The sequence below is a fragment of the Procambarus clarkii genome, chromosome 30, assembly GCF_040958095.1.
Source record: "Procambarus clarkii isolate CNS0578487 chromosome 30, FALCON_Pclarkii_2.0, whole genome shotgun sequence".
Lineage (NCBI taxonomy): Eukaryota > Metazoa > Arthropoda > Malacostraca > Decapoda > Cambaridae > Procambarus > Procambarus clarkii.
Window position 1 is genome coordinate 29,687,281 of NC_091179.1, and position 18,259 is coordinate 29,705,539.

At 47.5% G+C, this 18,259-nt stretch overlaps 1 protein-coding gene across 1 annotated transcript in view; it reads right to left on the bottom strand.

Annotated features, from left to right (window-relative positions):
- Nucleotides 1-3,195: 3,195 nt before the first annotated feature.
- Nucleotides 3,196-18,259, bottom strand: part of LOC138370006 (octapeptide-repeat protein T2-like) — a 28,210-nt gene continuing 13,146 nt past the window's right edge. The window contains exons 3-4 of the mRNA XM_069333773.1: nucleotides 3,387-3,496; nucleotides 3,196-3,228 (exon numbers count right to left, since the gene is read on the bottom strand). Of these exons, the coding sequence (XP_069189874.1) occupies nucleotides 3,196-3,228; nucleotides 3,387-3,496 (143 nt within the window). The remainder of the gene's footprint in view (nucleotides 3,229-3,386; nucleotides 3,497-18,259) is intronic.

An 18,259-nucleotide genomic window follows, 5' to 3' on the forward strand; every position in this document is an offset into this window, starting at 1 on the left:
ATGATAGACGGATGTGGGAAAACATCTCCAAACTAATGAATGACATTCCTGAAGTACACAGGCTACAATTCCCACAAAAGCTACCAGAAATATATGCAGAGTATATAAAGACAGCAACAAACACTGAACACAACCCAGGGACTGAGAGTTTAGAGAGCCAAATTAGCAATGTAGAAGGACATAGTGTCGAGGTTCACAAAAATGAAGGCAATATTGTAGAGCAAACTGGTGATATGAATAAGGAGAGAAAAAATGAGAAGGACGAGAACACAAATGAGAAAGACGAAAGCAACAATGAGAAAGATAAGAGCAATACCGAGAAATAATGCGGAAACGAGAAAGTTAGAACAAAAAACACAGAGGTAGCCAAGTCATGCACAGGTACAAACAAATATAAATACAAGAACAGATGAAAATATTTGCAGATATTATGCAAAAGAACAGTGCAGATATGGGACTAGAGGCACGGCATGCACATTCATGCATCCCCGAAAATGCCGAAACTTATTAGGGAAGGGCAAATGTCGTTTTGATACAGAGTATAGATATTTCCACCCTAAGTTATGCAAACTCTCACTTAATGAAAGGAAATGCTACGATCTTCATTGCCCTGATTTCCACGTCAGAGGTACACAGCGCTATATAAGAGAGGAAGTCCAATATAATAGTCCTGGACATTTTTTTGAGGCCGGCAGAAACAGGGGGTGGAACAGACAGGCAGAAACATTGCAGGAGTACGGATGGAGAGGGAGAAATGCCCAAGACTGGACTACGGTTCGTCATCAAGTCCACATATACTACACCCCCGAACTACACAGAGACTACCACACCCCCCAACTACACAGAAACTACCACACCCCCCAACTACACAGAGACTACCACACTCCCCAGTATCACTTCCAAAACTGGACAAACCATTGCCACAACAACACACCCTGGGTCAGGGTAGAGAGGAGGGAGAACTACCAAAACCTTCCAGAAGTGACACACAACATGGACAATCATTCATATTTGCAAACATTCAAGGTTTAAACTCAAAATCAAGAAATAAAGTTAAGTTCATCAATGGTCTCCTATTAGAGTCAAACTCAATATTTGGGGCATTCACGGAATCTCATACGAATGATTACATGGATAGTGAAATCTGGATTCCAAATTATAATTTATATAGATGTGATAGAGAAACTAGGTCAAATGGCGGAGTAGGTCTGTATATTAAAGAGGACCTGGTATACACAGAGCTACTAAACTCTAAATGAGGTACTTGTAACTACTAAACTATAATGAGGTGGTAGAGGTACTTGGAATTACGGTAGAAAAAATAAACCTAATTATTATTCTAATATATAAACCGCCAGATACAACGGTTGAGGAATTCACAGAGCAGATGCACAAAATAGAGAACATCCTTGTTAAACTAGCAAACCAGCTCCAGATATTATCTTCCTTGGAGATTTCAATTTACCGAGTCTAAGATGGAGAATGGCAAACACAAATATCATAGCAGGGAATGACCCGGGAAATAACCAACCACAGGTCAGAGAACTTTTAAGATTCTGTGACAAATTCTCGCTCAGTCAACAGATCACAGAACCAACTAGAAACGAAAACGCACTAGACTTGTTATTCACAATGAAGAACTAATCAGAGATATTACAATCTTAGATACTACATACTCAGACCATAAGTTCATTGAAGTGCGAACTAGCATAAATAACGGTAGTAGGTCTAAGAGACCCAACGAGCGAGAAGGAATATTCAATCAATTTCAACAACAATAGAGGATCGACTAGGAAAAAATAAATGTAGACCTTGCAACCATTCAATGGGAGACGGTCTTAAGTGACAAAACTCCCACACAGGGAATAGCTCAACTGACAGCTGAAGCTTACAAGGTCTGCTTGAAGCACGTGCCTGTGAGGAGGGGCAGAAAGAGGACCACTCTAGAAAGAGAACGCAGACGACTGTACAGGAGAAGGAAAAAAATAACGGAAATGCTTCGGCAGACACAACTATCACAAGCAAGGAAAATAAGCCTAAACAGGGAGATCGAAGAAATAGAACAAACGTTGAAGCGATCATACGAGTCTGAGGAAATGAAATTGGAACAGAAAGTTATACAAGAGATAATGAAAAATCCAAAATATTTTTTCATATATGCAAAATCAAAATAAAAAACCTCGACCAGTATTGGACCGTTAATTACAAATGAAGGTACGTACACAGAGGACAACAACGAAATTAGTTAAATTCTAAGAAGCCAGCATGAGGCTATGTTTAGCACACCAATAAACAACATGAAAGTTGATGACCCAGACAGCTTCTTTATGAATGACATTCAAGATGCAGATAATATAACGGATATTAACACGAACTCGGAAGATTTGGAAAGAGAAATTGACACTATGCCCATACACTCAGCTCCTGGGCCTGACTCATGGAATTCAACATTCATAAAGAAATGTAAAGTACCAGTAGCGCGAGCACTCAGCATAATATGGAGAAAGAGCCTGGATACAGGGGAGATACCAGCAGCACTTAAATCTGCAGATATAGCTCCTCTGCACAAGGGAGGGAGTAAAGCCTTGGCAAAAAATTATAGACCAGTTGCACTAATATCACACATAATAAAAGATTTTGAAAGAGTGATTAGGAATCAAATTTCTATTTACATGGAAGATAATGAACTACACAACCCAGGACAACATGGGTTTAGAGCGGGAAGATCCTGTCTGTCAGTTACTCAACCACTATGACAAAATCATAGAAGCTCTAGAAGAAAAGCAAGATGCAGATGTAGTATACACAGACTTTGCAAAGGCATTCGACAAATGTGACCATGGAGTGATAGCACACAAAATGAGGTCACTGGGAATAACTCGTAAAGTAGGACGCTGGATACTCAATTTCCAGTTGAACATAACACAAAGAGTAACAGTCAATCAAATAAAATCGAGTCTAAGCGATGTTAAAAGCTCTGTACCTCAGGGTACAGTTCTTTCACCATTGCTGTTCCTAATTCTCATATCAGATATAGACAAAAATACAAGTCACAGCTTCGTATCATCCTTTGCACATGATACAAAAATCAGCATGAAAAATACCTCTGCTGAAGACATTGAAAAATGGCAAGCAGATATCAACAAAGTTTTCGATTGTGCATCAGAAAATAACATGATGTTTAGCAGTGATAAATTAAAGATACTCAGGTACGGCAAAAATGAGGATCTGAAACATAATACAGGGTACAAAACACAATCGAATCTGCCCATAGTAGGAAAACAGCATGTCAAGGATTTGTGAATAATGATGTCTGACGACCTAACGTTTAAGGAGCATAACCAAGCAAGTATTGCGTCAGCCAGAAAAATGATTGGATGTATTACGAGAACTTTCAAATCCAGGGATCCCATCACAATGGTTGTACTCTTTAAATCACTAGTGCTGTCCCGTCTCGAGTACTGCTCACTTCCCCCTTTCAGAGCAGGAGAGATTGCTGAAATAGAGGGAATATAGAGAACATATACGGCATACATAGACGCGATAAAGCACCTAAATTATTGGGAACGTCTCAAAGCTCTTCAAATGTACTCACTAGAAAGGAGACGAGAGAGATACCAAATAATATACACATGGAAAATGCTGGAGAGCCAGGTCCCAACTCTACACAGTAAAATAACAAAATACTGGAGTGAACGATATGGAAGAAAATGCAGAATAGAACCAGTGAAAGGCAGGGGTGCCATAGGCACAATCAGAGAACACTGTATAAACATCAGAGGTCCGCGATTGTTCAATGTCCGCTCAGCGAGTATAAGAAATATTGCCGGAACAACCGTGGACATCTTCAAAAGAAAACTAGAATGTTTTCTAAAAGAAGTTCCGGACCAACCGGGCTGAGGTGGGTATGTGGGCCTGCGGGCCGCTCCAAGCAACAGCCTGGTGGACCAAACTCTCACAAGTAAAGCCTGGCCTCGGGCCGAGCTTGGGGAGTAGAAGACCTCCCAGAACCCTATCAAGCTGGTATCAAGCATGGCCGGTACAGTAGAGGCAGGTACAGTAGGTGGGCAGGTACAGTAGGTGGGCAGGTACAGTAGGTGGGCAGGTACAGTAGGTGGGCAGGTACAGTAGAGGGGCAGGTACAGTAGGTGGGCAGGTGCAGTAGAGGGGCAGGTACAGTAGAGGGGCAGGTACAGTAAGTGGGCAGGTACAGTAGGTGGGCAGGTACAATAGAGGGGCAGGTAGAGTAGGTGGGCAGGTAGAGTAGGTGGGCAGATACAGTAGGTGGGCTGGAACAGTAGAGGGGCAGGTAGAGTAGGTGGGCAGGTACAGTAGAGGGGCAGGTAGAGTAGGTGGGCAGGTATAATAGAGGGGCAGGTACAGTAGTGGGGCAGGTACAGTAGGTGGGCAGGTACAATAGGTGGGCAGGTACAATAGAGGGGCAGGTACAGTAGAGGGGCAGGTACAATAGAGGGGCAGGTACAGTAGGTGGGCAGGTACAGTAGGTGGGCAGGTACAATAGAGGGGCAGGTACAGTAGGTGGGCAGGTACAGTAGGTGGGCAGGTACAGTAGGTGGCAGGTACAGTAGGTGGGCAGGTACAATAGAGGGGCAGGTACAGTAGAGGGGCAGGTACAGTAGGTGGGCAGGTACAATAGAGGGGCAGGTACAGTAGGTGGGCAGGTACAATAGAGGGGCAGGTACAGTAGAGGGGCAGGTACAGAAGGTGGGCAGGTACAGTAGAGGGGCAGGTACAGTAGGTGGGCAGGTACAGTAGGTGGGCAGGTACAATAGAGGGGCAGATACAGTAGGTGGGCAGGTACAATAGAGGGGCAGGTACAGTAGAGGGGCAGGTACAGTAGGTGGGCAGGTACAATAGAGGAGCAGGTAGAGTAGGTGGGCAGGTACAATAGAGGGGCAGGTAGAGTAGGTTGGCAGGTACAGTAGGTGGGCAGGTACAGTAGGTGGGCAGGTACAGTAGGTGGGCTGGAACAGTAAAGGGGCAGGTACAGTAGGTGGGCAGGTACAGTAGAGGGGCAGGTACAGTAGGTGGGCAGGTACAATAGAGGGGCAGGTAGAGTAGGTGGGCAGGTACAATAGAGGGGCAGGTAGAGTAGGTGGGCAGGTACAGTAGAGGGGCAGGTACAGTAGGTGGGCTGGAACAGAAGAGGGGCAGGTACAGTAGGTGGGCAGGTACATTAGAGGGGCAGGTACAGTAGGTGGGCAGGTACAATAGAGGGGCAGGTACAGTAGGTGGGCAGGTACAATAGAGGGGCAGGTACAGTAGAGGGGCAGGTACAGTAGGTGGGCAGGTACAATAGAGGGGCAGGTACAGTAGGTGGGCAGGTACAGTAGGTGGGCAGGTACAAGAGAGGGGCAGGTACAGTAGAGGGGCAGGTACAGTAGGTGGGCAGGTACAATAGAGGGGCAGGTAGAGTAGGTGGGCAGGTAGAGTAGATGGGCAGATACAGTAGGTGGGCAGGTACAGTAGGTGGGCTGGAATAGTAGAGGGTCAGGTACAGTAGGTGGGCAGATACAATAGAGGGGCAGGTAGAGTAGGTGGGCAGGTAGAGTAGGTGGGCAAGTACAGGTACAGTAGGTGGGTGGGAACAGTAGAGGGGCAGGTACAGTAGGTGGGCAGGTAGAGTAGGTGGGCAGGTACAATAGAGGGGCAGGTACAGTAGATGGGCAGGTAAAGTAGAGGGGCAGGTACAGTAGAGGGGCAGGTACAGTAGGTGGGCTGGAACAGTAGAGGGGCAGGTACAGTAGGTGGGCAGGTACAATAGAGGGGCAGGTAGAGTAGGTGGGCAGGTAGAGTAGATGGGCAGGTACAGTAGGTGGGCAGGTAGAGTAGGTGGGCAGGTACAATAGAGGGGCAGGTACAGTAGATGGGCAGGTACAGTAGGTGGGCAGGTACAGTAGGTGGGCTGGAATAGTAGAGGGTCAGGTACAGTAGGTGGGCAGGTACAGTAGAGGGGCAGGTACAGTAGAGGGGCAGGTACAGTAGGTGGGCAGGTACAATAGAGGGGCAGGTAGGGTAGGTGGGCAGGTACGGTAGAGGGGCAGGTACAGTAGGTGGGCAGGTAGAGTAGAGGGGCAGGTAGAGTAGGTGGGCAGGTACAGTAGATGGGCAGGTACAGTAGAGGGGCAGGTACAGTAGAGGGGCAGGTACAGTAGGTGGGCAGGTACAGTAGGTGGGCAGGTAGAGTAGGTGGGCAAGTACAGGTACAGTAGGTGGGTGGGAACAGTAGAGGGGCAGGTACAGTAGGTGGGCAGGTAGAGTAGGTGGGCAGGTACAATAGAGGGGCAGGTAGAGTAGGTGGGCAGGTACAGTAGGTGGGCAGGTAGAGTAGGTGGGCAGGTACAGTCGGTGGACAGGTATAGTAGGTGGGCAGGTACAGTAGATGGGCAGGTACAGTAGAGGGGCAGGTAGAGTAGGTGGGAAGGTGCAGTAGGTGGGCAGGTAGAGTAGGTGGGCAAGTACAGGTACAGTAGGTGGGTGGGAACAGTAGAGGGGCAGGTAGAGTAGGTGGGCAGGTAGAGTAGGTGGGCAGGTAGAGTAGGTGGGCAGGTAGAGTAGGTGGGCAGGTAGAGTAGGTGGGCAGGTACAGTAGGTGGGCAGGTACAGTAGGTGGGCAGGTACAGTAGGTGGGCAGGTACAGTAGGTGGGCAGGTAGAGTAGAGGGGCAGGTAGAGTAGGTGGGCAGGTACAGTAGATGGGCAGGTACAGTAGAGGGGCAGGTACAGTAGAGGGGCAGGTACAGTAGGTGGGCAGGTACAGTAGGTGGGCAGGTACGGTAGGTGGGCAGGTACAGTAGAGGGGCAGGTACAGTAGAGGGGCAGGTACAGTAGAGGGGCAGGTACAGTAGAGGGGCAGGTACAGTAGAGGGGCAGGTACAGTAGAGGGGCAGGTACAGTAGAGTGGCAGGTACAGTAGAGGGGCAGGTACAGTAGAGGGGCAGGTACAGTAGAGGGGCAGGTACAGTAGGTGGGCAGGTACAGTAGGTGGGCAGGTACAGTAGAGGGGCAGGTACAGTAGGTGGGCAGGTACAGTAGAGGGGCAGGTACAGTAGAGGGGCAGGTACAGTAGAGTGGCAGGTACAGTAGAGGGGCAGGTACAGTAGAGGGGCAGGTACAGTAGAGGGGCAGGTACAGTAGGTGGGCAGGTACAGTAGGTGGGCAGGTACAGTAGAGGGGCAGGTACAGTAGGTGGGCAGGTACAGTCGGTGGACAGGTACAGTAGGTGGGCAGGTACGGTAGGTGGGCAGGTACAGTAGAGGGGCAGGTACAGTAGAGGGGCAGGTACAGTAGAGGGGCAGGTACAGTAGAGGGGCAGGTACAGTAGAGGGGCAGGTACAGTAGAGGGGCAGGTACAGTAGAGTGGCAGGTACAGTAGAGGGGCAGGTACAGTAGAGGGGCAGGTACAGTAGAGGGGCAGGTACAGTAGGTGGGCAGGTACAGTAGGTGGGCAGGTACAGTAGAGGGGCAGGTACAGTAGGTGGGCAGGTACAGTAGAGGGGCAGGTAGAGTAGAGTGGCAGGTACAGTAGAGGGGCAGGTACAGTAGAGGGGCAGGTACAGTAGAGGGGCAGGTACAGTAGAGTGGCAGGTACAGTAGAGGGGCAGGTACAGTAGGTGGGCAGGTACAGTAGAGGGGCAGGTACAGTAGAGTGGCAGGTACAGTAGAGGGGCAGGTACAGTAGAGGGGCAGGTAGAGTAGGTGGGCAGGTACAGTAGAGGGGCAGGTACAGTAGAGGGGCAGGTACAGTAGAGGGGCAGGTACAGTAGAGGGGCAGGTACAGTAGAGGGGCAGGTACAGTAGGTGGGCAGGTACAGTAGAGGGGCAGGTACAGTAGGTGGGCAGGTACAGTAGAGGGGCAGGTACAGTAGGTGGGCAGGTACAGTAGGTGGGCAGGTACAGTAGAGGGGCAGGTACAGTAGAGGGGCAGGTACAGTAGGTGGGCAGGTACAGTAGAGGGGCAGGTACAGTAGAGGGGCAGGTACAGTAGGTGGGCAGGTACAGTAGAGGGGCAGGTACAGTAGAGGGGCAGGTACAGTAGGTGGGCAGGTACAGTAGGTGGGCAGGTACAGTAGGTGGGCAGGTACAGTATATGGGGCATGCATTAAGTGGTCATCTAATAAATACCAACTACAAAATATTAGGCGACAAGTTACAACATACAAACATGTATACACGTATTGAGTGGAGAGAGACTGAGCAAGATAGTAACTGATCACACAAAAACCACGTCAGAGTGTTGAACAGGTAAAACAGGTGAGCAAGGACATAAACTGGATCAATATGAACAGGTTCAGGTAACGACCTGCTAGACAGTTGTCTCGAACATGTACCTGGTTGATAGGGGTCCTGGGAGGTCTTCTACTTCCCAAGCTCGGCCCGAGGCCAGGCTTGACTTGTGAGAGTTTGATCTACTAGGCTGTTGCTTGGAGCGGCCCGCAGGCCCAAATACCCACCACAGCCCGGTTGGTCCGGCACTCCTTGAAGAAAACTCTTTATAAGAAGAAAACTATACTTTTCTCTTGAAGATGTCCACGGTTGTTCCAGCAATATTTCTTATACTCGCTGGGAGGGTGTTGAACAACCGCGGACCTCTGATGTTTATACAGTGTTCTCTGATTGTGCCCATGGCGCCTCTGCTCTTCCCTGGTTCTATTCTGCATTTCCTTCCATATATTTCACTCCAGTACGTTGTTATTTTACTGTCTAGATTTTGGTACTTGGCCCTCCAGTATCTTCCAGGTGTATATTACTTGATATCTCTCGTCTTCTTTCTAGTGAGAACATATGGAGAGCTTTGAGACGATCCCAATAATTTAGGTGCTTTATCGCGTCTATGTATGCCGTATATGTTCTCTGTATTCCCTCTATTTCAGCAATCTCTCCTGCTCTGAAGGGGGAAGTGAGTACCGAGCAGTACTCAAGACGGGACAACACAAGTGACTTGAAGAGTACAACCATTGTGATGGGATCCCTGGATTTGAAAGTTCTCGTAATCCATCCTATCATTTTTCTGGCTGTCGCAATATTTGCTTGGTTATGCTCCCTAAACGTTAGGTCGTCAGACATCATTATTCCCAAATCCTTGACATGCTGTTTTCCTACTATGGGCAGATTCGATTGTGTTTTGTACCCTGTATTATGTTTAAGGTCCTCATTTTTACCGTACCTGAGTACCTGGAATTTATCACTATTAAATATCATGTTATTGTTTGCTGACCAATCGAAAACTTTAGTAATATCTGCTTGTAGTTTTCTGTCTTCAACAGAGGTAATTTTCATGCTGATTTTTGTGATCTGCAAAGGATGATACGAAGCTGTGACTAGTATTTGAGTCTATATCTGATATGAGAATAAGGAAAAGCAGTGGAGCAAGGACTGTGCCCTGAGGTACAGAGATTTTAACTGCGCTTGGACTCGATTTTATATGGTTGACTGTTACTCTTTGCGTTCTGTTCGACAGGAAACTGAATATCCAGCGTCCTACTTTACCGGTTATTCCCAGTGACCTCATTTTGTGTGCTATCACTCCATGGTCACATTTGTCGAATGCCTTTGCAAAGTCCGTGAATAGAACACCTGCATTCCGTTTTTCTTCTAATGCCTCAGAGACTTTGTCGTAGTGGTGAAGTAGATGTGAGAGGCTTGATCTTCCTGCTCTAAATCCCTGTTGACCTGGGTTGTGGAGGTCATTGGTCTCCATGGAACTGGTGACCTGACACCTGATCACTCTCTCAAATACTTTTATTATGTGGGACGTTAGTGCAACTGGTCTATAATTCTTTGACAATGCTTTGCTACCTCCCTTGTGTAGAGGAGCTTTGTCTTCTGTTTTAGGCGCGTCTGGGGTCTCCCCCGTGTCCAAGCTCTTCCTCCACACTATACTGAGTGCCTGTGCTACTGGCACTTTGCATTTCTTTATAAAAATTGAAATCCATGAGTCTGGCCCCGGGACTGAGTGAACAGGCATGTTGTAAATTACCCTTTCAAAATGTACAATAGTTGTCTTGATCAGCAGGTGATCATTTTAAGCTTGGAGTGTTAGAGCATTATGCTTCCCTGGGAGGAGCATAATGATCTAGCAGGAGGACACAGACAGGGTTGAGAGAAGATGATAGACGGGTGGTATGTGGACCTGAGGGCTCCCCACAAGGCCCTTCCTGGCCCTCAACGGGTGGTATGTGGACCTGGGGACTCCCCACAGGGGCCTTCCTGGCCCTCAACGGGTGGTATGTGGACCTGAGGGCTCCCCACAGGGGCCTTCCTGGCCCTCAACAGGTGGTGTGTGGACCTGGGGGCTCCCCACAGGGGCCTTCCTGGCCCTCAACGGGTGGTGTGTGGACCTGAGGGCTCCCCACAGGGCCCTCAACAGGTGGTGTGTGGCAAGGAACACTCTCAGGGTTACATAGAGCCACAAGGGCGACAGGTCCCCCGCCTGCCCGCTGGCGCCCCCCGGGAAACTGGAGCTGCTCTGCAAGTTTGCGCTGTTCCTCTCTGTCATGCTTGCTGCCTAAGTTTTACTGAAGGTCAACTTAGATAAAAGATTAAGCTAGGCTCTTTTTTTTAGCAGGGCATAGCTCCCAGCAAGGGCAAACTGCTCGCTCAAAGTCACAGCGGTAGAACAGGAATGATATTTACAAGTCATCCAATTACTAGGTTTCCAACCCCCAGTCATAGTCAGGTTGAAGAATGTCCCCTTCAGTTATGTGGATGATAGGGTTATTAAGGGCCTATTAGCCTAGAGGGGGGGGGGTTACTAAGGTCTAACAACCTTTGTAGGGTTGTTAAAGACCTATCAACATTTGTTTTTTTGAAGAACATAAATACGAGTAATATGATATGGAATCATTTATTACTAGAAGATTGGAACACGGACCTGTATTAATCACTCTACCATGTGTTGTATCCACGAAATTCCGGCAAGTTAATGTGTTCTTGAGATGTATCTATTGAAGAACATAACCAAGTTGATTTATCCCTTGTATTTATTGCATTTATTGTAAGCCTTGTATTTTATTGTATTTATTGTCCTTGTATGTATATAGGTGAAATAGAGAGCTTTGAGCACTTACTTCAGACTGTTGACATTCCTGAGCTCCAGCTGCAGGACGACTGACCCTTGAATATTAGGGTTGAAGAATGGGAAACATCGGATTGCTGTAAGTGAACGTTTTAAGGCGTTAATGACTCGTAGCTTGGGACCACACTCCCCGCCACCGTGGTGGAGTATTATATATTCTGGTCGCGATAAATCAATGGGGGCACAGAGAGCCAAACAGAAATATAACGTATAATTCTTTACGAATTAACATATTATTCAGATGTTTGAATGATGTTGGGCTTCAGGTCTATCAACCGTCTCAAGCGTTATTAAGGACAAAGTTACTGACTATTCAACAATTGTACTTTAATCCTGAAACAATTTTTTTGTGAATAATATATACAGAGGAGTTGTTTTTGTTGTTGTTGATTTATGGGCGGCGACGATCGTGGGATCGGATGCGCCGATCCGATCGGCGCTCGGATACGATCCGATCCGATCCGGGATCGGATACCCTAACCCGTGTAGGGTTAAACATGAAGCCCCGAAAGGTGAAACGCCAAGCCTAATCCCGAAAAGAATGGCGACAATCACTGGATACTAATATGCCTCGCCTCGGAGAAACGGAGACAGGCGGATGATTGGGGAGCCCCAGGAGTCCCTCAGGGTGACAAGCACTGGTCCCACCATACACGGTGGTGGAGGCTGACTCCATACACAGTTTCAAGTGTAGATATGATAGAGCCCAGTAGGCTCAGGAACCTGTCCACCAGTTGATTGACAGTTGAGAGGCGGGACCAAAGAGCCAGAACTCAACCCCCGCAAGCACAACTAGGTAAGTACAACTAGGTAAGTACAGAGAACACTGGGTAGCAAAACCAAATCTCGGCCACCAACTTAAACGCAAAAGTCATAACAGTGTCCTCCAGCAGAGCACAAGCCGTCCACCACGACTGAGGGCTCACCAGGAGCCCACCAAGACTCACCAATCCCCGGCACCTCTCGGCCAAGCCGGCCCCCGAACACCGTCACCCCGCCGGGAGAACCAGCCAGAACACGTCAAAAAGAAAACCTACCAACCATCCCGTAACCCACTGTGACATGTGCGCCAGGCGTCGTACAACAGGACCGTTGAATAGGGATGCCAAACGGCAGTAACAAAGCCAAACCGCAAGACTAAACATGACCCGACGGCCCCCGGGTGGAGGAGGCCTTCAGACGTCCGCTCGGCGTCAAGGCTAAAGCAGGAGTCCACAGTGAAGGAGGGTATACCCCTTCGTGTATATGTTCTGCTGGACATAAAATATGTCATTGGAAGTATGAAATACACGGTAAAGAGTTTATGAGAGTTAATACAGTCTGTTAAATTATCACGATACTTGATAATGACTATTTTGGGTAGTTTACATATTTAATGAAATAGTGAACGGGAGTCAAGTTTATTTAACACGTGAACAACATATTTCCATCCGTAAGAGCCAGCTGACACCCGCCCGTGCGAGTTGGTCATTGTGGACCTTGTCTGTGGGGTGCTTGCTTACAGGAAGGTGTTCTGTATGCATCCCAATAACTCCACTCCTTGCACTACAATTTCCTGCTCTCTCCTCTTTCATAGCTCTCTCACTTCACTCTCTCTCTCTCTCTCTCTCTCTCTCTCTCTCTCTCTCTCTCTCTCTCTCTCTCTCTCTCTCTCTCTCTCTCTCTCTCTCTCTCTCTCCCTCTCCCTCTCTCCCTTTTCTTTCTGTCTCCCTCACAGGTTACGCACCCAACACCAATTATTTGGAAAATTGAGAGAAGCTAGCCCCAAATGTCTGGTCTCCAATACTTTATCTCCAACTATGCATAGAATATATACATATATATATATATATATATATATATATATATATATATATATATATATATATATATATATATATATATATATATATATATATATATAACTGAAAACTCACACCCCAGAAGTGACTCGAACCCATACTGCCAGGAGCAACGCAACTGGTATGTACAGGGACGCCTTAATCCGCTTGACCATCACGACCAGACATAAGGAAGTGATAGCCGAGGCTATTTGACCCACTTCCCCGCTGGCACTCGGATGGTAATCTTGGGCATAGCATTTTATCAAATCACCTCATTTTTGGGGCAACACGTGAGGAACACAAATGCGAACAAGCCTGAATGGTCCCCAGGACAATATGCAACTGAAATTGCATATAGTTTCAGTTGCATATTGTCCTGGGGACCATTCAGGCTTGTTCGCATATATATATATATATATATATATATATATATATATATATATATATATATATATATATATATATATATATATATATATATATATATATTTATATATATATATATATATATATATATATATATATATATATATATATATATATATATATATATATATATATATATATATATTTATATATATATATATATATATATATATATATATATATATATATATATATATATATATATATATATATTTTGGTAGCAGTCTTTCCTGTAGACATATATTATTAAATATGACCGAAAAAGTAAGATTAATAATTCTAACACGAATTTTCTCGATCTTTCTTACGTTTCTTTTCACTGCTGATGGTAATTCAAAGATCAATTCTCCAAAATTCATTTTTATTTCTAGTCTGACGCGACACTTGAGCGCGTTTCGTAAAACTTATTACATTTTTAAAGACTTTAGTTTACAAACACACAACTGAAACTGAATAGAGCTTACACATCTTCGATTTTATATCTACATTTGGGTGAGGTGGATGAGGTGAAAACAAACTTTCAACAATGGGTATTGAATGGGTATTAAATTCAAACACAAGACAGAACACGAAACAATGGGTATTGAATGGAAGTAATTGTAGAAAGCCTATTGGTCCATATTTCTTGATGCTTCTATATTGGAGCGGAGTCTTGAAGTGGGTAGAATATAGTTGTGCATTAAATGGCTGTTGATTGCTGGTGTTTACTTCTTAATGTGTAGTGCCTCGCAGATATCAAGCCGCCTGCTATCGCTGTATCTATCGATGATTTCCGTGTTTTTTGTTAAGACTTCTCTGGTGATGGTCTGGTTGTGGGAAGAGATTATATGTTCCTTAAAGGAGCCCTGTTGCTTATGCATCGTTAATCACCTGGAAAGAGATGTTGTTGTCTTGCCTATATACTGAGTTCTTTGAGGCTTACAGTCCCCAAGTCGGCATTTGAAGGCATAGACGACGTTGGTCTCTTTTAAAGCCTTCTGCTTTGTGTCTGGAGAGTTTCTCATGAGTAGGTTGGCCGTTTTCTTGGTTTTATAGTAAATCGTCAATTGTATCTTCTGATTTTTGTCTGTAGGGATAACGTTTCTATTAACAATATCTTTCAGGACCCTTTCCTCCGTTTTATGAGCTGTGGAAAAGAAGTTCCTGTAAAATAGTCTAATAGGGGGTACAGGTGTTGTGTTAGTTGTCTCATCAGAGGTTGCATGGCATTTCACCTTCCTTCTTATGATGTCTTCAACGAAACCATTGGAGAAGCCGTTGTTGACTAGGACCTGCTTTACCCTACAGAGTTCTTCATCGACTTGCTTCCATCCTGAGCTATTGGAGCGGAGTCTTGAGGTGGGTAGAATACAGTTGTGCAATAATTGGCTGCCAATACAGCCAATTATTGCACAACTATATTCTACCCACCTCAAGACTCCGCTCCAATATAGAAGCATCAAGAAATATGGACCAATAGGCTTTCTACAAACACTTCTATTCAATATCCATTGTTTCGTGTTCTGTCTTGTGTTGATGAAATTAATACCCTATTAATACTCTTGTTCTGTCTTGTGTTGATGAAATTAATACCCTATTAATACCACACTTTGTTCTGTCTTGTGTTAATGCCACATCACCCCTTCCACCTCACTCAAATGTAGATATAAAATCGGAGATACGTAAGTTCTATTCAGTTGTGTATTTGTGAACTAAAGTCTTTGAAAATGTAATAAGTTTTACGAAACGCGCCTGTGTCGCGTCAGACTAGAAATAAAAATGAATTTTGGAGAATTGATTTTTGATTTACCTCCAACAGTGAAGCGTAATGTACGAAAGATTGAGAAAATTCGTGTTAGAATTATTAATCTTACTTTTTCGGTCATATTTAATAATATATGTCTACAGGAAAGACTGCTACCAAAATATACTAATATATATATATATATATATATATATATATATATATATATATATATATATATTTATTCCAAACTGGGACATTGTACGTCTGCTCTCCGTCAGTCTGTGTCTCTATCTCGGTTGTTCTGTATGTCGTACTGTGTACGTGATTCGACCTGTCTGTGTTTCCCTGTCCCTCAGCCATCCCTGCCCCCCCCCCAGCCCTGCCACCAGTCCTCCCCCTCCCCCAAGCCACCCTGCACCAGTGTAACAAGTGCCAGCTGCGTTTATAGGTCGTTCCCAAACTCGGAACAACATGGACGTTACATTGTTCTGGTTCGCAAATTATTTTGGTGGAGTTGCAGGTCTTGGAGAGCGTGGGAGCGGCTGGTGGAGGTGTTGTTGGGGGAGTATGATGTCTGCTGACCTCAGCTGACAGTGCCTCCCCCTCCCCTCCTAGCTGATGGAGGCGTCGTGGCAAGTCTCCCGGGTTGACAATTGGTATCTAACTGACGGAAAGGAGGGGACGGGGTCCACCGAGCTGACGGTGGAGTAAGGGATATCTGCTGGGCTGACAGTGGCTACACTACAGACAGCTGGAGGTGACGTCCTCTGGGCTGACAGTGGCTACACTACAGGCAGCTGGAGGTGACGTCCTCTGGGCCGACAGTGGCTACACTACACACGGCTGGAAGTGACGTCCTCTGGGCTGACAGTGGCTACACTACAGACAGCTGGAGGTGACGTCCTCTGGGCTGACAGTGGCTACACTACAGACAGCTGGAGGTGACGTTCTCTGGGCTGACAGTGGCTACACTACAGACAGCTGGAGGTGACGTCCTCTGGGCCGACAGTGGCTACACTACACACAGCTGGAGGTGACGTCCTCTGGGCTGACAGTAGCTACACTACACACAGCTGGAGGTGACGTCCTCTGGGCTGACAGTGGCTACACTACAGACAGCTGGAGGTGACGTCCTCTGGGCTGACAGTGGCTACACTACAGACAGCTGGAGGTGACGTCCTCTGGGCTGACAGTGGCTACACTACAGACAGCTGGAGGTGACGTCCTCTGGGCTGACAGTGGATACACTACACACAGCTGGAGGTGACGTCCTCTGGGCTGACAGTGGTTACACTACACACAGCTGGAGGTGACGTCCTCTGGGCTGACAGTAGCTACACTACACACAGCTGGAGGTGACGTCCTCTGGGCTGACAGTGGCTACACTACACACAGCTGGAGGTGACGTCCTCTGGGCTGACAGTGGCTACACTACACACAGCTGGAGGTGACGTCCTCTGGGCTGACAGTGACAACACTACACACAGCTGGAGGTGACGTCCTCTGGGCTTACAGTGGCTACACTACACACAGCTGGAGGTGACGTCCTCTGGGCCGACAGTGGCTACACTACACACGGCTGGAGGTGACGTCCTCTGGGCTGACAGTAACTACACTACACACAGCTGGAGGTGACGTCCTCTGGGCTGACAGTAACTACACTACACACAGCTGGAGGTGACGTCCTCTGGGCTGACAGTGGCTACACTACACACAGCTGGAGGTGACGTCCTCTGGGCTGACAGTGGCTACACTACACACAGCTGGTGGTGACGTCCTCTGGGCTGACAGTAACTACACTACACACAGCTGGAGGTGACGTCCTCTGGGCTGACAGTGGCTACACTACACACAGCTGGAGGTGAAGTCCTCTGGGCTGACAGTAACTACACTACACACAGCTGGAGGTGACGTCCTCTGGGCTGACAGTGGCTACACTATACACAGCTGGAGGTGACGTCCTCTGGGCTGACAGTGGCTACACTACACACAGCTGGAGGTGACGTCCTCTGGGCTGACAGTGGCTACACTACACACAGCTGGAGGTGACGTCCTCTGGGCTGACAGTGACAACACTACATACAGCTGGAGGTGACGTCCTCTGGGCCGACAGTGGCTACACTACACACAGCTGGAGGTGACGTCCTCTGGGCTGACAGTGGCTTCACTACACACTGCTGGAGGTGACGTCCTCTGGGCTGACAGTGGCTACACTACAGACAGCTAGAGGTGACGTCCTCTGGGCTGACAGTGGCTACACTACACACGGCTGGAGGTGACGTCCTCTGGGCTGACAGTGGCTACACTACACACTGCTGGAGGTGACGTCCTCTGGGCTGACAGTAGCTACACTACAGACAGCTGGAGGTGACGTCCTCTGGGCTGACAGTGGCTACACTACAGACAGCTGGAGGTGACGTCCTCTGGGCTGACAGTGGCTACACTACAGACAGCTGGAGGTGACGTCCTCTGGGCTGACAGTGGCTACACTACACACAGCTGGAGGTGACGTCCTCTGGGCTGACAGTGGCTACACTACACACAGCTGGAGGTGACGTCCTCTGGGCTGACAGTAGCTACACTACAGACAGCTGGAGGTGACGTCCTCTGGGCTGACAGTGGCTACACTACAGACAGCTGGAGGTGACGTCCTCTGGGCTGACAGTGGCTACACTACACACAGCTGGAAGTGACGTCCTCTGGGCTGACAGTGGCTACACTACACACAGCTGGAGGTGACGTCCTCTGGGCTGACAGTGGCTACACTACACACAGCTGGAGGTGACGTCCTCTGGGCTGACAGTGGCTACACTACACACAGCTGGAGGTGACGTCCTCTGGGCCGACAGTGGCTACACTACACACAGCTGGAGGTGACGTCCTCTGGGCCGACAGTGGCTACACTACACACAGCTGGAGGTGACGTCCTCTGGGCTGACAGTGGCTACACTACACACAGCTGGAGGTGACGTCCTCTGGGCTGACAGTGGCTACACTACACACAGCTGGAGGTGACGTCCTCTGGGCTGACAGTGGCTACACTACACACAGCTGGAGGTGACGTCCTCTGGGCTGACAGTGGCTACACTACACACAGCTGGAGGTGACGTCCTCTGGGCCGACAGTGGCTACACTACACACAGCTGGAGGTGACGTCCTCTGGGCCGACAGTGGCTACACTACACAC